The sequence below is a fragment of the Nicotiana tomentosiformis genome, chromosome 4 (assembly GCF_000390325.3).
Source record: "Nicotiana tomentosiformis chromosome 4, ASM39032v3, whole genome shotgun sequence".
NCBI classification, from domain to species: domain Eukaryota; kingdom Viridiplantae; phylum Streptophyta; class Magnoliopsida; order Solanales; family Solanaceae; genus Nicotiana; species Nicotiana tomentosiformis.
Genome location: NC_090815.1, coordinates 1,706,709 through 1,728,788, shown reverse-complemented (window position 1 = coordinate 1,728,788; position 22,080 = coordinate 1,706,709). Strand labels below are relative to the sequence as shown.

The following is a 22,080-nucleotide window of genomic DNA, read 5'->3' as shown; positions in this document are numbered from 1 at the left end:
TCATTTGGGGCATGTAACTCTTATGGTTAATGAATCTATGTTTACCATCAACGGTTTGTAATAGGATATATAAGATTTCTTTACCCCTTAATCAGACGTCTCGGGTTTAAGCTCGACCCTTATAAATTAAAAAATCCTTATAGGGTACTTTCTTATTTAATTTAATTGTCCTTAGGCAGGTCGAACTCATATTAGTTAGAGCCTAAAGCGATGCCGAAAGGTGAAAAATGAAGAGTGAAAACTGAACACCTTCACAGGTTGTGGTGTATAAGATTTCTTCGTTTTTAATCAGAGGTCTCGGGGTTTAAACTCGAGCTTTATAAATTGAAAAAATCTTTATAGGGTGCTTCCCTATTTAATGGTTCTTAAACTTAACACCGTGACCTCTGATTAATATTATTAGCTTATTATTATTAATGATTAAAAAGAAAAAAAATTATTATTAGCTTAATATTATTAATGATTTAATTATTAGAAAAGAAAAGCTCCTTCCCTCCATCACAACAAACACTGAGACAGAGAAAGAAAGAGCTTGAAAATTAAAAGAGAGGTCACTATAGCGCACGTTAACCAAAGTTAACCCTCGATGGCGCACGTTAGTATATACCATCACCTCCTCTTCTCTCTTCTTTCTCGTTACACCCATCACCTTTCTCCTTATCCCTCTTTTTCTCCTTTAGGGTTAGGGTTCTCTCTTCTCTTATTCTCTTTAACTATTATTATTACAATTACAAATTCCTCTCTTCAAATTTTCCTTTTTCCGCTATTTTTATTTATTGTACACCAAATGCTTGTCCCCACTGTTGTTTTTTCAGCTCAAACAACATAATTCATGGACCCAAAGAGGCGATATTCCTACTCCAATCTCTTCAATCTTGAGGTACCTTTTATGGGTTTTGCTCTACTCTCAGAAGGGTGTCTTGTGATACTAAAATCTCGGTAGTTTGTGTTAGGATAATTTTGTGGTAAATTGGGGATTTGATGGTTAATTCTTCGAGAAAGTTATGTTTTTGCCTTTTTATAGTGATTCTTTTTTTGATATAATATGAAGTGGGTTTTGTTCTGTTCTCAAAAGGGTGTCTTGTGATATTAAAATCTTCATAGTTAATGTTAGCATAATTTTGTTACAAATTAGGGATTTGATGGTTAAATTTGCTAGAAATTTTGTTTTGTTGCATGTTTGTAGGTCTCTTTTGGGTTTTGCTCTACTCTTAAAAGGGTGTCTTGTGATGTTAAAATCTTGGTAGTTAGTTTTAGGATAATTTTGTAACAAAACTAGGGATTTGATTGTTAATATTTCACTAAAATTTAGTTTTTTGCATGTTTGGAGTGGTTTCTGATTTAATATGAACTGGTTTTTTGTTGGAATTTCATTTGGGTGTGTGGAGCTTGTGAATTTATATGGGTTTTGTTCTATGCTCAAAATGGTGTCTTGCTAAAATCCTGGTAATTAGTGTTGCTGCTAGGACAGTTTTGTTACCAATGGTGTCTTGAGGTATCTTTTGTGGGTTTTGCTCTACTCTTAAAAGGGTTTCTTGTGATGTTAAAATCTTGATAGTTAGTGTTGGGATAATTTTGTTGTAAAATTAGGGATTTGATGGTTATTTCTCATGAAAGTTTATTGTTTTGCTTGTTTGTAGTGCTTTTTGAGGTATCCTTTGTGGGTTTTGCTCTACTCTCAAAAGGGTGTCTTGTGATATAAAAATCTTAATTTTTAGTGTTAGGATAACTTTTTTTTACAAATTAGGGATTTGAGTGTTAAAACTTCTAGAAAGTTTATATTTTTGGCTAGTTTGTAGCGCTTTTGAGGTATCTTTTATGGGCTTTGCTATATTCTCAAAAAGGTGTCTTGTGATATTAAAGTCTTGGTAGTTTGTGTTGGGATAATTTTGGTAAGGTTTAGTTTTTTCTTTTGCATGTTTGTAGTGATTTATGATTTATACGAGGTTTTGTTCTATTTTCAAAATGGTGTCTTGTGATATTAAAATCTTGCTAGTTAGTGTTAGGATAATTTTGTAACAAATTAGGGAACGGTTAAGTCTTGAATATATATATATATTTTTTTTTTTGCATGTTTGTAGTGATTTTTTATTTAATACGTTGTTCTATTCTGAAAAGGGTGTCTTCTGATGTGAAAATCTTGGTACTTAGTGTTACCATTGTTTTGTTACAAATTAAGGATTTGATGGTTAATTCTTCATGAAAGTTTAGTTTTTTGCTTGTTTGTTGTGATTTTTAATTTAATATGAACTGGGTTTCTCTTGGAATTTCAGTTGGGTTCTCAAAATGGTGTCTTGCTTAATAAAATCCTGGTAATTAGTACTGGGTTGTTGTTGTAGTATTACTGTTGGGACATTTTGTGGGGGGATTTCTGTTGGTGTATTCTTCGAGAACGTCTATTTATATTTGCTTGTTTCTAGAGATTTTTGATTTATTTGAGCTGGTTTTTTCTTGGAATTTCAATTGGGTGTGCGGAACTTCTTAAGTTAGTTGAATTGTGGATCTTATTTTACTCCCTTTAACTTTTTTTTTTTTGGGATAGTCTTTGATTAACTTCCAGCTGCCCCAACTGGATGATGATTTTGATCATCATGGGAATAGTAGTCAGGATGAGAGCAGAGGTAGCCCAGGTAGACATTCTTTCTTGACATTGTTTTTTTTTCTTTTTAAATTGAATTCTTTATTATATGGGTCGATGGGCATGACCAATTAGGACTAAAATTTGTGTACTTATAAAAAAAAGTATGACCGATTAGGACTAAATTTGTGACTGATAACACATTCTTTTCACTAAAAATCATTATTACTAATATTGGTCCAAAAGAAAGAAAATCCTTGAGTTAGCAAATGCACATTCTTTATCCTATTACAATGCAAATTTGACTTTTAGGCAATGAAAAGTTAAGCTAATGCAGTGTTGTAATAATCAGCCGCATCTTATGTTGGTTGATAGGTGGAGCACACGGGAACCGGAGTAATGGTACAATGTCTGGTAGGGAGTTGAAGAAAAAGAGGCAGACTTCATATAGTAGTGACGAAGACGGGGATGGGGACAGAGGTTATAGTACCCATATTTCAGAGGAAAGGTATAGAGCAATGCTGGGAGAACACATTCAAAAGTATAAGAGGAGGCTTGGTAATTCCTCAGCAAGCCCTGCAGCTACTCGTAATGGGATGCCTGCGATGAGAAGTGGTGGAGGATCAAGAGACCAGAAATCAACAAATGATCATAGAGGAGGAGCACACAGACTTGACTCTGCATCAGATTGTTTTAACAATAGCACTCAGAAGTTAGGGAACCATATTCAGTCTGATTTTCCAGGACCATATGCTGGTGATAGGTTTGTCTCTCTGCTTTCACTTAATCATTTGAAATGAATGTAAAGATGTTTACCCAAGTTGTTTTGTACTTTAAGCCCCCAAAAGGTAAAGTGTGTCACCTAATGTTTGGAATTTTTGCAGATCTATTTATGAACCTGCTTTCTTGGATCTCGGGGAGGACATCACATACAGGATCCCTCCACCCTATGAAAAGCTGGCAACATTATTGAATTTGCCAACCATGTCAGATATTCAAGTTAATGAAATTTACCTCAAGGGTACACTTGATTTGGAGACTTTGGCTGCAATGATGGCTTCTGATAAGAGACTTGGGCCCAAACGTCAAGCAGGAATGAGTGATCCCAAGCCCCAATTTGAATCTCTTCAGGCACGACTGCGAGCCCAGCCTGCTAATAGTGCCGGTCAGAAATTCAGTCTGCAAGTCAGCGAAGCTGCATTAGAGGCATCTTCTATCCCTGAGGGGGCTGCAGGAGGTATACGGCGTTCTATATTGTCAGAGGGTGGTGTCTTACAGGTTTATTATGTGAAAGTGTTAGAGAAAGGAGACACCTACGAGGTCAGTAATTCTCCTTAGCATTGCAGTTCAGTTTATGTTTATCTCATAGCTATATGGGCATCAGTCATGTTGCTTACATATGAGTGGTCATTTGGAGCTGCAGATTATTGAACGTAGTCTACCCAAAAAGCCAAAACTGAAGAAAGATCCTTCTGTGATTGAGAAGGAAGAGATGGATAAGATTGGAAAATATTGGATAAACCTTGTCAGAAAAGAAATCCCAAAACATCATAAGACATTCATCAATTTCCACAGGAAGCAATTGACTGATGCCAAGAGGTTTTCAGAAACTTGTCAGAGAGAGGTAAGCACGGCCTTGATCTTGTTAGAACAAATTTGTGTGCGATTCTGCAAATTTCCATGCTAGTTGTCTTTTGGACGTTCTTACTTGAGTGGTGGGTTCCCTTTTTCAGGTAAAAATGAAAGTTAGCAGATCACTTAAGGTGATGAGAGGTGCTGCAATTCGTACAAGGAAACTTGCTAGGGACATGCTCGTGTTTTGGAAGAGAGTTGACAAGGAGATGGTACTTAAATTCTACCTTTTTGACATTATTTCATAGTGAACTTTTTGCTATTATGGTATGTATAAGAAGTTGCTATTCGAGAGCAACCTGAGCAGCCGGAGAGGAGGGAGGGGGGAAAGTCAGCCATGGTTAACTGCATTCTTTTTTCAAGTATGGTTAACTGCATCCTTAATTAGCCAAGATGCAGCTCTCTGTTTTGATGGTTTTAAGACTATTACCACATTGTATGTTCATCTTAGCCTGTACTATCCTGAAGAAGATAATGAAAGCTGACAAAGATATATTCACCTATTCTGGCTCCCTAGTTCTGTCCCTATTTTATATCATAACGGCATGTTAGATTGATGATATTGTTGCCGTAAGAGTTTCTTTTCAGCCAATATTTTTTTGGGTTATTTGTTGGTTTACCTACTAAAGCTTGCAATGGAGTATTGATACACTTATTAGAAAAGGAAATGTACATTTATAAGGATTACGGACTCATAAAGATGCATGTCCTTCGTTGTGTTTCCTCCAGAAGATTGAATATGCTAAAAGAACATACTTCTTCACGAGTTTCTGCTGTTGACTGTTTGACTAGAGGGCTTCCTAAGATGTAAAATTTTTAATGTTGCAGGCAGAAGTAAGGAAAAGGGAGGAAAAAGAAGCTGCAGAAGCTTTGAAGCGCGAACAGGAGCTTCGTGAAGCAAAGAGACAACAACAGAGGCTCAACTTTCTGCTATCTCAAACTGAACTTTACAGCCATTTCATGCAAAATAAATCAACTTTATCCTCTGAGGCTGTGACTTTAGGTGATGAAATGACAAATGACCAAGAAATGTTGTTAAGTTCGGGTGAAGCTAGACCTGGAGAGGAAGAGGATCCTGAAGAGGCTGAGCTGAGAAAAGAGGCTTTGAAAGCTGCACAGGATGCAGTTTCAAAGCAGAAAATGATGACAAGTGCATTTGATAGTGAATGTCTGAAGCTGCGGCAAGCTGCTGAAATTGAACCCTCCCAGCAAGATGCCGCAGCCGCTAACATAGACTTATTGCATCCGTGAGTTTTTGAGCTCCTCTGAGATATCGTCTTTGTTCTTTTGCTGAGAGATTGTAGTGGCACCAATTTTGTTGCTCCACTCTCTGACGGTACTGACTCGCTGTGTTTCGGTGTACCTTTAGGTCAACCATGCCTGTGGCATCAACAGTACAGACGCCAGAAATATTCAAGGGTACTCTTAAAGAGTATCAGTTGAAAGGCCTCCAGTGGCTTGTAAATTGTTACGAGCAGGTAGGTTGTCATTTTCCTGAATGTTGATCTTTTTGCTCAACCTCTATGGAGATTTTGTTTGGCTGGCTTATAACATTCAACTTTATCTGTCAGGGTTTAAATGGTATTCTTGCTGATGAGATGGGTCTTGGCAAAACAATCCAGGCCATGGCCTTCTTGGCTCATTTGGCAGAAGTAAGCGATCTCGTTGCTGATGTTTTATTTATGAACTGTCTTGTACTAAATTATCAAAACAAAAATCTTTCTGGCAGAGAAGTCCAGTAACTTGGCTTCATTGATCTCTACAGGACAAGAATATATGGGGTCCCTTTTTAGTTGTTGCTCCGGCATCAGTCTTGAACAACTGGGCTGATGAAATTGGTCGTTTCTGCCCTGATCTGAAAACTCTTCCATATTGGGGAGGGTTACAAGAGCGAATGGTACTTCGGAAGAATATTAACCCAAAACGTCTATATCGGCGGTAATTTCATTTGGCTTTGGTTATTACTATACATAAGACAAGAGTAGTGGAATTGCCTACACTTTTGCTTCTTTCTTGTCTCTATCATTGATCTTGAATTTGCTATTCTGTTTTTAGATGAAGTGATATCATTAATGGCATCAAGTAGATGCAAGTAGTACAAACGATAGTAAATTCAAAAGTGAGTTTGTTAGCTCCATTACAATGTGCCCTATACTAAAGATAAGGAGCTAACAAAGTCCAAAAACTTATCAGTGGAGTTTATAGGAAAGAGATTACTCCAGCTATATAGAAATAAAAGACAATTAGCCTTGAGAGTGTGATTAGGAGTTGATATTCCATCAAAATATCTTCGATTCCTTTTCGTCCAGATACACCAAAAAATACAGGCAGGAATCATTTTCCAGATCTTCCTGATGGACCTACCAACTTTCCATGAACTCCAGCATATGAAGGCATCCTTAATCCTCTCAGGCAACTGAGTCCAAAAGCTGAAAAGAACATGTTCCAGATATCATGTAATGGGAAATGACTGTTGGTTTCTATGTTCTGATGTCCTTAATCAAACATGCTTCGTAGAGTGCTATCCAGCTGAAACAAATCACTTTAGGGGGTAATTTCGTTTTCCAGATTATTTTCCATGACCAATTATCCACCATCTCATTCTGGGCACAAAGAGTTGAATATCCTGCTTTAACAGGGTATAGACAATCTGCTTTATCACCCCATCTTAGTCTGTCTGAAATCTGCTCATTGGCTGTGCATTTCCCCCATCTTTCAAGTAAGTTGCAGAGTTCTTCAAGCTCCCATTCCTGTAGGTTCCTTCTGAGTTGTGGGTTCCGTGCATTGTCTGCTCTATTTTGTGAGATGGTGGAGTCTGGATTACTGGAGATCAGGATAATCAGTTTGCAAAGCTGAATTCCCCAGCCACTTGTCTTTCCAAAATTTTATATTTGTCACTAACCAGGAACTGCAGTTCTGGTAAAATTCATCCCACCATTTGGTTATGTTCTTCCATTAGCCTACACCATGTGGAGCTCTACAGGTTTTGGTGCACCAATGGCTCTGCACACCATGCTTTGCAGCCACCACATCCTTCCAGATTTAAGAGTAGCACGTGGCTCTTCTGCTCCACAAAAAATGAGGGTATCATCTGCATAAAATCAGGTGTGAGATTGTAATAGCATTCCCTTGACCAGTGCCTACGTCAGTATCTTTTATCTATTGCAGGTCCCTTGCTTTTTCAAGCATTATGCTCAACCCTTCCATAGCCAAAATAAAGAGAAAGGGGGAGAGGGGGTCTCCTTGCCTCATACCTTTCTGTGGGGAAATAAACCCAACTGGGCTGGAGTTGACCAAGACTGAGTATTTCACAGTACTAATACAAAATTTTATCCATTTGATCCATCTATCACCAAATCCCATCTTCTTTAGCATTGTGATGAGGAATTGCCAGTTGAGTTGATCAAAGGCCTTCTCTATGTTCAACTTACGAGTTGATCAAAGGCCTTCTCTATGTTCAACTTACATAGGATGCCTGATTCCCCTCTCTTCCGTTTCCATTCAAGAACTTCGTCGGCAATTAAGGCTGCATCTGTGATTTGTCTGTCTTTGATGAAGGCATTTTGATGTCCAGAAATAAGTTTCCCAATCACTTTTTTCTATCTTTCAGCCAGTAACTTTGCAGCTATTTTATCAACACTTCCAATTAGGCTGATTGATCTATAATCCTTGAGCTGAATTTGCTGTTCTTTTCTTGTTCATTGAAATTCATTCTTGGTAAGGCACTTTTATTTTGATTATGAATATGGGAAAAGGTCCGAATTTGCCCCTATACTATGGTATATAGTTTATGTTTGTCCCCCGTTATACTTTTCGTCCAGATCCACCCCTACCGTTAACAAAATTTGCACAATTGCCCTTTGCCCTAACGTCCCTCCACCGTGGCATCTGACTCCTCTAATATTTTGTCCATATCAGCAGCCAAGTAAGCAGGTTCCACTAATTAACCCACCCTTTTTTTAATTAAAAAATTCTGATCTTCTTCTCCCTCTCTTAACTCACAGACCCACACACTCCAAAACCTCCAAAAGATCGTTCTCATCTTCTTCTCCCTCTATTAAATTTTCTCATCTGAAATGTTCTCATCTTCTTCTCCTTCTATTAAAATACTCTCAATCTTCTTTCGCTCTCTCTTAACTCCAAACCACTAGATCTTTGCAAAATTTGAATTATATATCTTCATCTCTATACCAAGAAACATGTACCTCTATACAAAAACACATCTCACAGAAATGTACATATTACCACCACTGATTTTTCGGTGAAATCGCCCTCTTCTGGCCAGAATGACCAACGCCAAAAGATTTGTCAAGTGTTGCAGCCCCCTCTTATCAAAGTATCTAACAACTTTGAATGTCCCAATTGGCAGAATCAAGTTTTGAAGAATAGGAGTAGTGTTCCGCGCCACCACCAATTGTTAACTCCAATTGTCAGGATAAAATTCAATCCCCCAAGCTCAAATTAACCATTCTCAAGCCACAAATCAGTCCAAATAGAACTCAAAATATGATCCATTGCATCACTCTCAATTGTGTTATTATAAAGCAATTTTTCAGTTGTTCTAACTTCGATTTCTTGCTAATCGGGCCAGCTAAAGTTATGTGATTTGAGGTTTTACAAATGGGGTCTTGGATAACTTGAGGTTTCATGAGATTGAAGAAATTTACTGAGAGTTTGAGAATCAGGGGATTGAGAAAGAATTTGGTTCGTTCATGAAAGTTCCAAAATGTGGTGAAAAGAAAAGAGAGGCATGAAGGAGCATATACAGTTGCCGGAGTTGGACTTTTCCGGCACGGCCATTTTCGGATCTGGCTATAACTAGAAAAAAAATGAAAAGGAAAGAATGATAATCAACAATGAAGAGTGGTCGTTGGTGTTATCCTTTAGCATTTGTAGTTTGCCGGTGGGGTTTACGGTGGTCATTGACGACGGTCACTGGTATAGAAAAATAGAGAGATAGTCAAGAAAAAATTATTCCGCATTTATTGTAGTATGAGCAACTATTATGGATCTAGGGTGGGTTAATAAGGGGGATATGCTGACTTGGCAGCTGACATGTCAGCTGCCGCGGTGTAGATCCATGTCAGCTGCCGCGGTGTAGATCTGTTAGGGTTAGGGGCAAATATTTTAAGTTCACTAACGGTAGGGGCTAGAATGGACAAATAGTATAACGGGTGGCAGAAGTAAACAATATAGTACAGTAGAGGGGCAATTTTAGACCTTTTCCCTATGAATATTGATGAGGCAAATATTGCTTCATAAAACTGATCTGCTTGAAGTATCAAAGTCAATCATAGGTTAGATGATGGTTTTTAGCTTGGGCACCTAGGAATTTAGCAATATGACAAGTATAGCAAAGAAAGGTTGGGAAGGTTTGGTGAGGGTAGGGAGGTGGAGGGTATCAAATAAATGTCAAGAAGTTAAATCCGAGTTAATTAAAATTTTTAATCGAAGTTAGTCCAAATAATGAGCAACTGCTCAACACGTGGAGGCTTGAGATCCTGATTTTGTGAAAATCCAATGGAATTTTTGGTGAACCAAGCTTATCTGGGTATTGAATTACTCAATGCAGTTGGTAATGAAGTTAATAATTATATCTTAATTTATAAAAAGCATTTCTTATGCATTGGAACTCATTGAGGTTTTTAGCATTTTGTTCCTCTTCTTGGTTATTTATCCATGCACTGAATTTTGTATTTCATTTCCTTCTCAATAAAAAGATATTGTAATTCGTCCCTTGTAAGTTTAGTGATGGAACCAAACTTTGATTTCAGGGATGCTGGATTCCATATTCTCATTACCAGTTATCAACTGCTAGTCTCTGATGAGAAATACTTCAGACGCGTCAAATGGCAATACATGGTACTGGATGAAGCTCAGGCAATCAAAAGCGCAAACAGGTCTGTCGTCCAGCCTTGAAAACCTTGTCCTACTGTTTGGTTTAACCACATTAATAAGTGTTATCATTTACTGGAATGTGGTGGAAGCTAAAGCGTCTAAGCAATCCCTTGTTGAGTACCAGGACCCTTGCTTTCTAGTTGCTAGCAAACTTATTCAAAGTATTATTCACGTTGTAAAGCTCACTAGCTACTGGGAACAACAACATTTCACTTTGATTTCCTTGTTAAGCCAAAACATGCTGAACTCTACCTTCAATTATCTGAAAAACTTCTGGTCTTGAGCTTAGAGCTGGTTTGCTAAAACTTGCACTATAAACCATTCTTTTTATAGTATATGGAGTCTTTGTGGTAATGCTTCATGCTTAAGAAAATCATATACAACAGCTTCACGTTTTCTCTTTCGCTCATATGATTCAGTGTCCGTATTAGGTGACTGCACAGGTTATAAGTTGTTCAACTTTTAATAAGATCTGAGTTCAATGTGTAATCATTACCATGCAAAAAAATATCAAAAAATAACTATACCTTTAACTAACCAAAATTACAAGCTCGGAAGCAGATATGCACATGCTATGGAACTACTGTCATTAGACCATAGTAATATTTTTTGGATCAGTTTAGGTTCTTTTTGTCTTGTCTTTTTGTTTTATAGTTTTAGAAATCTTACTGCTTGGAATTGACTTAATGAGTTTCAATTGCTTTCCATGCCTGTGGATATACAAACGTTTTGTTTTTCCATCTATAATATTGGAGCATAGATACAAGAGCTGTTTTCAGGTACTCTTTTATTGATTAGCCGTGTCAAATAAGCATTAATAAGAATCAACAGGGGATGCAAATGATGACAAGAACCTCAAATATGATTTAACTTTCATTTCTCAAATGCCACAATTTAAAACACGGGCACATTTATTTATTCATGTAAGTCTGCACATCCGCAGCATAGGCTCTTGGTGATGGACGTTGGTATTATGTTAAAGAGGAGGAAAAGGTCTACTCGAGGAAGACCGAGAATCAGGTGGGGAGCCTTAACTAAGGATAAAGCCCAAGCGTTGAAGGGGCGGTTGTCGGCTATGGGAGCTTGGAGGAGCAGTGGTGACGCGAGCACTATGTGGTCAACGACAACAGACTGTATTAGGGAGGCTGCGAGAGAGGTGTTAGGTGTCTCGACGGGCGTCTCTGGTGGGCACAAAGGAGACTGGTGGTGGAATGAAGTGGTCCAAGGTAAAGTGGAAGCAAAGAAGGCGGCGTACCTGAAGTTAGTGGGGAGCATGGGTGAGGAGGAGAGGCGAGTGTGCATGGATAGGTATAAGGCAGCTAGGAAGGAGGCTAAGCTGGTGGTCACAGAGGCTAAGACTGCGGCTTATGGTCGTATGTACGAGGAATTGGGGAAAAAAGGTGGGGAGAAGAAGTTATTCCGGCTGGCCAAGTTGAGAGAGAGGAAGGCTCGGGATTTGGACCAAGTGAGATGCATCAAGGACGAAGATGGTAGAGTGTTGATGGAAGATGCCCAGATTAAGAGGAGATGGCAGACTTACTTTCATAAACTTCTGAATGAAGAAGGGGATCGGGATATTGTGCTAGGCGAATTGGAGCATTCCGAGAGTCACCGTGACTTTGGGTACTGCAGGCGTATCGAGGTTGAGGAGGTCGTGGGAGCTATGCGTAAGATGAGTAGGGGCAGAGCGACCAGGCCAGATGAGATTTCGGTGGAATTTTGGAAGATTGTGGGGAGAGCAGGTTTGGAGTGGTTGACTAGGTTGTTTAATATTATTTTTAAGGGGAAAAGGATGCCGGATGAGTGGAGGTGGAGTACGGTGGTTCCATTGTATAAGAACAAAGGTGATATCCAGAGTTGTAACAATTATAGCGGTATCAAATTACTGAGTCATACCATGAAAGTGTGGGAGAGGGTGGTTGAAGCGAGGGTGAGGATGACAATGTCTGTATCCGACAACCAGTTCGGGTTCATGCCGGGTCGTTCGACTACAGAAGCTATACACCTTGTTAGAAGGTTGGTGGAACTATACAGAGAGAGGAAGAAGGATATGCACATGGTGTTTATTGACCTAGAGAAAGCGTATGACAAGGTTCCTAGAGAAATTCTCTGGAGATGCCTGGAGGCAAAAGGTGTGTCGGTTCCCTACATTATGGCGATTAACGACATGTATGATGGGGCTAAGACTCGGGTTAGGACAGTAGGAGGTGACTCTGAGCATTTTCCGGTTGTAATGGGGTTACACCAAGGTTCTGTGCTCAGTTCGTTCTTATTCTCCCTGGTGATGGACGCGTTAACAAACCATATTCAAGGGGATGTGCCATGGTGCATGCTATTCGCCGATGACATAGTTCCGATTGATGAGTCGCGAGCCGGTGTTAACGAGGGGCTGGAGGTTTGGAGACAAGCTCTTGAGTCTAAGGGTTTCAAGCTGAGCAGGACGAAGACGGAATACTTGGAGTGTAAGTTCAGCGCTGAGCCAGGGTAAGTGGGCGTGGATGTGAGGCTTGATTCGCAGGTCATCCCGAGTAGAGGCAGCTTCAAGTACCTTGGTTCGGTTATCCAGGGGGAGGGGAGATCGACGAGGATGTGACACACCGTATTGGGGTAGGATGGATGAAGTGGAGGTTAGCATCTGGAGTCCTGTGTGACAAGAGAGTGCCACCGATACTCAAAGGTAAGTTTTATAAAGCGGTGGTTAGACCGGCCATGATGTATGGGGCTAAGTGTTGGCCCGTTAAGAACTCACATATCCAGAAGATGAAAGTAGCAGAAATGAGGATGTTGCGGTGGATGTGCGGGCACACTAGGATAGATAAGATTAGGAATGATGATATTCGGGAGAAGGTGCATGTGGCTCCCATCGATGACAAGATGCGGGAAGCGAGGCTTAGATGGTTCAGACATGTTCAGAGGAGAAGCCCAGATGCTCCGGTGACAGAGGTGTGAGCAACTGGTTACGGAGGGCACGAGAAGAGGTAGAAGGCGACCTAAAAAGTATTGGAAGAGGTGATCAGGCAGGATATGTCGAGGCTCCAGATTTCCGAGGACATGACACTTGATAGGAAGATGTGGAGGTCGAGTATTAGGGTTGTAGGTTAGGAGGTAGTTGAGTCGTGCCTTACTTCGTAACATGGTAGGACTAGCCATGTAGGGTTTTTGTCTAAGATAACTAGTGGGAATGTTGTGGCTTACTAGTTCGCTTTTCAGTGCAGGTCCTATTTACTAGCTATCGTTTTTGCTTTATATCTTTCTTCTAGATTTCATGGTGTTCCTATTTTTCTTATGACTGTTGTGGTGATACTAATATTGTCTCTTCTTACTTTGCATCTTTCTTCTGGATTCCATGGTGTTCCTATTTATCCTATGATTGTTGTTGTGATACTAATATTGTCTCCCTTTTTGCCCTTTTGCCTTTTTATTTTTTTGAGCCGAGGTTCTTTCGGAAACAGCCTCTCTATTCCTTCGGGGTAGGGGTAAGGTCTGCGTACACACTACCCTCCCAAGACCCCATTAGTGGGATTTTACTGGGTTGTTGTTGTTGTTGTTGTTAAGTCTGCACATCCATGTATCTTGTTTTACCTGTTGAATAATCTGAATAAGGCAACAAGTTGTTAATCATAACTTCTCACTCTCATTCTATCTTGTTGTGCTCTGGTTGGCAGTATAAGATGGAAGACATTGTTGAGTTTCAATTGTCGAAACCGTTTGCTTCTGACTGGTACTCCCGTTCAAAATAACATGGCTGAGCTCTGGGCGCTCCTCCACTTTATTATGCCTACTTTATTTGATAGCCACGAACAATTCAACGAATGGTTTTCAAAAGGGTATGTATGTTTCAGTGTAAGGTGTTTCTTGCTTTAATGTATCAGTTGTCCATCCTGGTGATAATTCGTTGTGCTTTCTGATCAGAATTGAGAACCACGCAGAGCATGGTGGGACGTTGAACGAGCACCAGCTCAGCCGACTGGTGAGGGATCTTTGCTTTGTAGTTGTTTATGACAATCCAATATCCTAAGATACAGCTGCCTTATGACCTACAACAATTCAATTTCTTTCTGAGGAATATTTCCTATCATTTTGACTTAACTAAAAATAGACATGTAGTACACATTGTCATTGTTTATATTTTAGTTTGTCAAGAACACTCCATGAACTCTTTTATAAGTTTCTTCTATTTGCATATTCTCATCTTGTATATTTCTGGTGTCAGGAACACTCACTCTAGTATTTAGTTAGAAACATCCTTGTTATGTGGTTATTGTTGCTATTCATGGATGTCAATCTTATCTGGAATTTTTTGGATGGTAATTCATCAAATCCTGTAATAATATCTCCATCTTTATTCTCTCTGTTAGTCTGAATATTATTAGTATATCATCTTAGGTAAAGTCTAATATCTCCTTAGGTAACTAGACTTTCCATTTTGATGGATTTCTCTTTTCTGAATCTTCTGAACAGCATGCCATTTTAAAACCCTTCATGCTCCGACGGGTTAAAAAGGATGTGGTTTCTGAGTTGACTGGGAAAACTGAAATCACAGTGCACTGTAAGTTGAGTTCTCGTCAGCAGGCATTTTATCGAGCAATAAGAGACAAGATATCCCTTGCTGAGTTGTTTGATAGCAGCCGTGGGCATCTCAATGAGAAGAAAATTCTAAACCTGATGAATATTGTTATCCAGCTAAGGAAGGTGATTGATCTCTTTCTTTACTGCTCTTTCGTGTTGCATCACCTGATAATTTTATGGGGGACCTTCCATACTAGTTTTATTTTTTCCATAGTTTTTTTTCACCAAGTGCTTTTATTTCTCTTGTTGGAAAATGCCAGGTGTGCAACCATCCAGAGCTGTTTGAGAGAAATGAAGGAACTTCTTACTTCTATTTTGGAGAGGTTCCAAACTCACTTCTACCTCCTCCCTTCGGGGAACTGGAGGATGTATTCTATTCTGGCGGTCGAAGTGCTGTTACATACCAGGTACTCCTTAGATCTCTTTATGCTTCTTGTTTGGTATTATTATTGTTTATAATGTACACAGAAAACTGCCTGATTCAATGCAGTCATTTAATGGCATAGTGCATAGACAGCCCCTTGAACTTGTCAAAAATTTTGATTAGACACCTCAAGTGTGACCCTATTGAACACTTAACCTATGTGCAAAATGTACCTATCGAACACAATACTAACAGTCTCCAGGCACGTGAAACTCAAACGTAGATGACATGGAAATTAAACAAATAAGACGATGACAAGTGGAATTGAGACCAAATAATAATCCAAAAAAGGGGAACTATCCTAGCTGGATTGTTTACCCCAATAAAAAACCTTTCAGATTGCTACAACCTCCCCCCTGTCCTTCATCCACCATCATGCCGACACTACGGTTCCTACTTCACCATCGGTCTACCACCTGGAACCTCACTCCGGCGGTATCAACATGTTGAGAGAGCTGCTTGGAACACAATATTTTCTGCAGATAATTTGATAAGACATATCAGCTGGTGTTTTTTATGTGAAGGAGTGGTGAAGATGGTTAATCATTACTCATTTCACTATAACGTAGCAACACAGCTATGGACTTTTTGAGATTCTCTTTGGTGCTAACAATACAATGTCTAGGACTGTTGTTTAACTCTTCAATGCTGGAAGTAGAAGGGCAGAGGTTAAAATGTAATCCCATAGGCTGTTATGCGGACAATGTGGAGAGAACCAAATCGAAGGCCATGTGATGGAATACGAAATTACTTGATCAGATTTATGCTATTGTGCTTTTTGTACACTTCTGGATTACACTAGAGATAATGCATAGGTGGCTGGTTGGATTATGTAGATTGGAGCGTCAGTCTACAGCTCTATTTACCTCTTTTCTACTCCCTATTCGCTTACTGTCAATAAAAATTACTTATCTACAGAAAATAGAAGATTATGTAGAAACTATCATAAAAGAACGCGAAGAACAAGTTATTGTTTACTCTGGAGCTCAATTTTACTAGAACATGTCAAGTAAATCCAATTTTATGAATTGAATCAACTAGAGCCAGTTCAGCAAGATGATTCTTGCTGATATTCCTGAATATATGCATGTGGAAACTGTGAAATGTTGGCTAAGTAGGACTTCTTAATACTCAGGAAATTTTATGCGTATTGAACTTACTCTTCTCATAAATCCCTTTCAGATTCCAAAGTTGGTATACCGGGAAGCTCTCAGATCGAGCATGCTTCACTCAACTCTGGCCCAAGGTGTAAGAAAAGAATTATTTGATAAGTACTTTAACATATATTCTCCGGAGAATATTCACCGCTCGATCCTGCAAGAAGTACACAAGTCAGATGTTGGCTATATACGGAGCGGAACATTTGGTTTTACTCGGTTGATTGATATGTCACCTATGGAGGTTTCATTTTCGGCAACTGGTTCTTTTTTGGAAAAATTGTTATTCTCAATTGTGAGAAGCAAGCGACAGTTTTCAGATGAAATTTTGGACTTGCTGATGGAGTCTAAGGATGATGATCTCTATTTTAGGCACCTTGGGCGGGACAAAGTAAGAGCGGTGACGCGAATGTTATTGCTTCCATCTAAGACAGGAACAGATTTATTAAGAACAAGACTTGCCACAGGTCCTGGTGATGCACCATTTGAAGCTTTGGTCATGGAACATCAGGATAGGCTTTTATCTAATGTTAATCTCTTACATTCCATATACTCCTTCATTCCTAGAACAAGAGCACCCCCTGTAAGTGGTAGTACATTGTTGCTCTTACTTTGTGCTCTCCATGCATAAGCAAATGGTTACTAACTACCAGATTTATTTTGTAGATAAATGCTCATTGCTCGGATAGAAATTTTGCTTACAAAATGCTCGAGGAACTACACCATCCATGGATTAAGAGGTTGTTGGTTGGGTTTGCACGCACATCGGAATATAATGGTCCTAGGAAGCCAGGTGTCACACACCATTTAATACAAGAGATAGACTCTGAATTACCTGTCTCACAACCTGCTCTTCAGCTTACATACAAAATATTTGGATCATGTCCACCCGTGCAACCATTTGACCCTGCAAAGATGCTAACAGTATGTTATCTTTTCCATTGATGTATTCCTTCTCTTTTCCTTTCCTCTTTAATACATCTATGTGCCTTTAAGCACATACAATATCTAAATGTCCTATGTAATTACAGGACTCAGGGAAGCTTCAAACACTTGACATATTATTAAAGCGCTTGCGGGCAGGGAATCACCGTGTTCTTCTCTTTGCACAAATGACAAAAATGTTGGATATTATAGAGGTATTTGAATCTTTCTGCTGCTCCTTGGTGGTTTAGATTTGTCTTTTTGTAATGCTATGATGCTAGTAGCAGTGGCAGTTTCTCTGCCTATGCAACTGTATGTTTGTATTTGGTTTTAGCTTTGGAGAGTTGAAAAGAGACCGAGGGAAAGCAAGTTTACTGGTAGTCTCAGCCATGCTTTGGTTCACTAACCATAGCTGGTGTAAATGCAAAATGCAGCTTGCGTGTAAAACTTTTGTGAAGCTATCAAATTGATCGAGGGTCTTTCGGAAACAGCCTCTCTACTCCTTCGGGGTAGGGGTAAGGTCTGCGTACACACTACCCTCCCCAGACCCCATTAGTGGGATTTTACTGGGTTGTTGTTGTTGTTGTTATCAAATTGATCGAAAATAACCATGTGTTGCTAAATTAAGCACTGCTATAATGTTTGTCATGTAGTACCTTTTCCCGTGTTTTGGTTATAGTACAGGTTCTCTTCCCCCATCAATGCGTGGGAGAGGTTTGTAGCTCATCTTGGAATAACTGTTTGATAACAGATACTTACCCGCCTATGCATAAACAATGAGTTCTGAGTGTCGCTTTCTTTTGACGTCCTAACTCCTACCAAGCTTAGGTTAGATTGAATCATGGAGTAGTTTCTTGAGCATACTATGTGAAGCTAAGCATACAACAATAATAACAACATTACCAACTATGCTTTATGCTTCATAGTTCTTACTGTATGAAGCTAAGCCTTAAAGAAGAAGTTATACGAAGCTGTTGTTGAGACTCTTGTATTGGTTTCTCTATTTGCTTCATTCATCTTATAATGGACTCAGTTTTGCGAAGACCAGAGTATGTTTTCTACTGCAACATAACCCCCATGACTAGGAAAGTTTTCATTTGTAATGGATCTAAAATTGCAAGGATAAAGAAACTCTTCACTTGTGAGATTGCTAATATTTTCACTTGTTTTGCAGGACTACATGCACTACAGGAAATATAAGTACTTGAGGCTTGATGGATCTTCCACTATAATGGATAGACGAGACATGGTCAAAGATTTCCAGCATCGGTATGTTTTGAATTCGAAGGAACTTATAATCCGTTTTTTTATATTTTACTGACTAATGTTGATTTCCTCGTAGGAGCGACATTTTTGTGTTCTTGCTGAGTACAAGAGCAGGGGGCCTTGGTATCAACTTGACTGCTGCTGACACTGTCATCTTCTATGAGAGTGACTGGAATCCAACTTTAGATTTACAGGCGATGGATAGAGCTCATAGGCTGGGTCAAACTAAGGATGTAGGTTTTCCACTTCTACATTTTCTTTTTTTGACCATGAAGCTCTACTTCTAAAGATAACGATATCTTGTCATCTTTTCCTGGTCGTTGCTGCTTTTAGAAGAGATCGTAAAGGATGATTAAGAACTTGCTTGCATCTAAGATAATCCAGTTTAGCTAATCAGTTAGTTTATGCAGAAAAGTTCCGGTAGTGGATGCACCGGCATTTCTTTTATCAGACGTTAAAATGAGCAATAAAAAAGTTCCACCTATCATTATCTTCAGAGGTCACTTTCGTGCCAATAGTGTTTCTCTTAAACCTTTTCCATGAATTCGTTATTCCTTCTTTTTCTCTGATTGTTGTATCACATTCTTCTGGTGAAAACGACACTAATATTTGCAAATGGCCCCTCTCGTCTTGTGATCATTTTTCCCTATGTAAAGAGGTGTTATTTCACTTGCAGGTTACTGTTTATCGCTTAATCTGTAAAGAGACGGTTGAAGAGAAAATTCTCCAGAGAGCCAGTCAGAAGAACACCGTGCAACAGCTTGTCATGACAGGAGGACATGTTCAGGGTGACCTTTTGGCTCCAGAAGATGTCGTCTCTTTGCTGATTGATGATAAACAATTGGAGCAGAAACTGAAGGAAATTCCTCTTCAGGTGGGAATTAAGAATAGCGCTCGGAATCTCCTAATGATAATTAGTTCTCCTACTTCCCTTCCTCCCCTCCCCCCCTTTTCAGCTTATTTCTTGTTTCTAGTTGAGCAATATGGTGTTGGATCATTAGCAGGCTAAAGAAAGACAAAAGAGGAAAGGTGGCACCAAAGGCATACGAATTGGTGCGGATGGTGATGCATCATTAGAAGATCTTACAAACGGTGAGTCTGTTGGGAATGTGGATGACACTCTTGATCCGGGGAAAGCAAAATCAAGTAGTAAAAAGGTGACTACTTCTCAGATGCAAATATTGTTTCTGATATTGACTTTTTCACGAACTTAGGTTTATAGTAGCTGCATATACTTGGCTTAAGTTATACTTGTATACACTCATTTCAAAATAATTGCCTTAGCTTCTTCTTGTTGCACAATGAACAAGCTCAACTGTATAGTAAAATTTTCAATTTGTCGTGATTCATAATCTTATATGTGCAGAGGAAAGGTTCCACCGACAAGCAAACCCCAAAATCGAGGCCTCAAAAGAATCCAAAAAATCTTGAATCATTATCACCAAACTCACTGATGGAAGATGATATAGATGTCTCCCCACAAAACATTGACATGCAACAACGGCCAAAAAGGCTGAAGAGGCCAACTAAGAGCGTCAACGAGAACCTTGAACCAGCATTTACTGCCAGCCCTCCTATGAACCGAGAGGGGAACCATAACTATTCTTTGTCGGATATCAGCACCAGTGGTGGGAGAGGAGGAGCTGAGGAAGAAGCATTAAGACATAATAATCTGTTAGCTGGCTGATAGTATGACAAATGCATTATTATGTCTTCTTTTTGTTGAGCTACTGAGTCTTTTCTTCCCTGAGGGATTCAAGTGCAGGCTTGGACAAGCAAAAACCCGTTCTGCTGGAAAAACGCAGTAGCAGAATGAGGAGGAAGTGCAGAATTGTATATTGGTTGTACAGAATATTCATAGGACTCCGAGCACGAGACTTCTTGGCTACTATACTTGAAGCATGGTGATGTACAGTAGGCACTCATTTGTACTTTTTTGTTAAATAGTAAAAGTTAATGTAATCAGCCAATAGTTGGCAAAATTTTCTCCTGGAGGAGATATTTTTGTTGACAATGTAATCACAAGAAATGATCTTATAGAGCCATTAAAAGATGTTCATAGGGTTATAGTTGTAACCATTAGTCCGTTTGCTTCTTTAAGATGACATTGATCATCTGTTGCATACTCATGCTTCTCATATGCGCTGTGGTCATTATCATCACATTACTCCAATTACTTAACATTAAAAGCCAATGCTTTAACAATTTGTAACTCGAGCTACAAACGGTTGTTCCAGCTTGCTTTGAACTCCTTGAAGTAGGACGCTCATTTTTATCGTGCAAATTTTTTCTTTTTGTGTCAACATCCAGTGTTCGGACCTGGATCATTCACGAAATTACCCAGTAACAATATAGATTGAGCATTCAATCTATTTCTTCTCTGCCACTTTCATCACGATTCTTGATTTTCATAAACAGATCAGATTTACCATTAATAAACTGGTTTCGTGGTGTAGTTGGTTGAAAAACCCATCCTCAAGAACAAAGATTATTGAATCAACATTGCGATCGTCGGATTACTTTTATTATAAACTCTTTAATTATCTTTTTTTGGAGAATATCAAGAAACAAAGATTATTTCTGGTAATACTTGGTTCCCAAGTGGTTCGCCTCTCTCGCCGGTTTCTGACGTCATCACCGTCTTCCGGTCACCGGATTTCCTTGAAATTGCTGGGAGGTTTAGAAGGTTTTATAATTTGTTTAATCTGAAATTAAGGGTGCTTGTTTAACATCACAAAATCAAAAAAGACTGCCATTTTCTTCATCATCTTGAAGAGGACAAGAATCACTCTACGATTGGATAACACCACTCCTTGCTGGCTTGCTGCAATCTAGGTTCTATTGTTCCTCTCTTGTATTGATATTTTAATAGTTTGATATTTTAGCGTAACTGTATCCCCTTGCCTGCCTATTTTGTTCTTGAATCTTTAGTTGGTGACTTAGTATTTGCCATAACATTATCAATTTAATTGTATTAGTGATAGCTTTGACTACTTGTTTATATTGTTATCTACTTCTTTACATCTTTATTTTGAATCTTTATTTCATATATCCTTGGGACCTTTAGTTTTAGATTATAGCCCCCTTTAGTTCTTGTATTGTATTTCTTCACCTATTTTTCTATCATTTAGCTGTAGATTATAATTCCTTTAGCCCCATTGTTTTATTTCTTCACCTGTTTGTCTAACCTTTAGTTGTAGATTATAGTTTCCTTTAGTTCCTTTATTTTATTTCTTCACATGTTTTGCGACCTTTAGTGGTAGATTATTTTTCAGTAATTCATTTTATTTTTGTCGCTTGTTTTCGGGATAATGCTTGCATAGTGACTTGTAGATTATAGTGGCTTTGGTGAACGACGGTAGGGTAAAGTCTTGTCCTTGGGGGTGCCAGCCCGGGGGAGGGGGTGCAGGGTAAGGGGATAAGAGGGCTAAGGGAGATACTAGGCTGAGAGTGGGGTCTTGGAACATAGGAGCTTTGACTAGAAAATCTATAGAGTTAGTGAAGATTCTTGAGAAAAGGAAGATTAATATAGCTTGTGTACAAGAGACTAGGTGGGTAGGAGATAAGGCGCGAGATGTGGGCAGTTTCAAACTTTGGTATTCTGGAAAGGTGGGGGGCAGGAACGGGGTAGG

At 39.1% G+C, this 22,080-nt stretch overlaps 1 protein-coding gene across 5 annotated transcripts; it reads left to right on the top strand.

Moving 5' to 3' along the window:
* Window positions 1-559: 559 nt before the first annotated feature.
* Window positions 560-20,524, top strand: LOC104103914 (chromatin-remodeling ATPase INO80). Of its 5 annotated transcripts, none has more exons than XM_070199475.1 (24): window positions 560-681; window positions 816-880; window positions 2,543-2,630; window positions 2,954-3,341; window positions 3,463-3,898; window positions 4,002-4,202; window positions 4,312-4,422; window positions 5,039-5,457; window positions 5,580-5,688; window positions 5,782-5,862; window positions 5,976-6,148; window positions 9,985-10,110; window positions 13,774-13,935; window positions 14,021-14,078; window positions 14,570-14,800; window positions 14,938-15,084; window positions 16,284-16,841; window positions 16,925-17,182; window positions 17,290-17,397; window positions 18,357-18,451; window positions 18,525-18,681; window positions 19,125-19,322; window positions 19,450-19,605; window positions 19,815-20,524. In XM_070199475.1, the coding sequence occupies exons 2-24, from the start codon at window positions 833-835 to the stop codon at window positions 20,133-20,135; spliced, it is 4,629 nt and encodes a 1,542-aa protein (XP_070055576.1). In that variant the 5' UTR covers window positions 560-681; window positions 816-832; the 3' UTR covers window positions 20,136-20,524. The 5 variants fall into 5 exon arrangements, with proteins under 5 accessions (XP_070055576.1, XP_070055577.1, XP_070055578.1 ...); XM_070199476.1 differs by having other exon boundaries at window positions 577-595; XM_070199477.1 differs by having other exon boundaries at window positions 602-880; window positions 19,453-19,605.
* Window positions 20,525-22,080: the final 1,556 nt, after the last annotated feature.

Bases quoted from the DNA above. Each gene is read 5' to 3' on its own strand.
- LOC104103914 (XM_070199475.1), top strand. From the start codon at position 833: ATGGACCCAAAGAGGCGATATTCCTACTCCAATCTCTTCAATCTTGAG. The intron at 3,899-4,001 runs GTCAGTAATTCT...TTGGAGCTGCAG, and splicing joins AGAAAGGAGACACCTACGAG to ATTATTGAACGTAGTCTACC. The intron at 18,452-18,524 runs GTATGTTTTGAA...ATTTCCTCGTAG, and splicing joins GTCAAAGATTTCCAGCATCG to GAGCGACATTTTTGTGTTCT.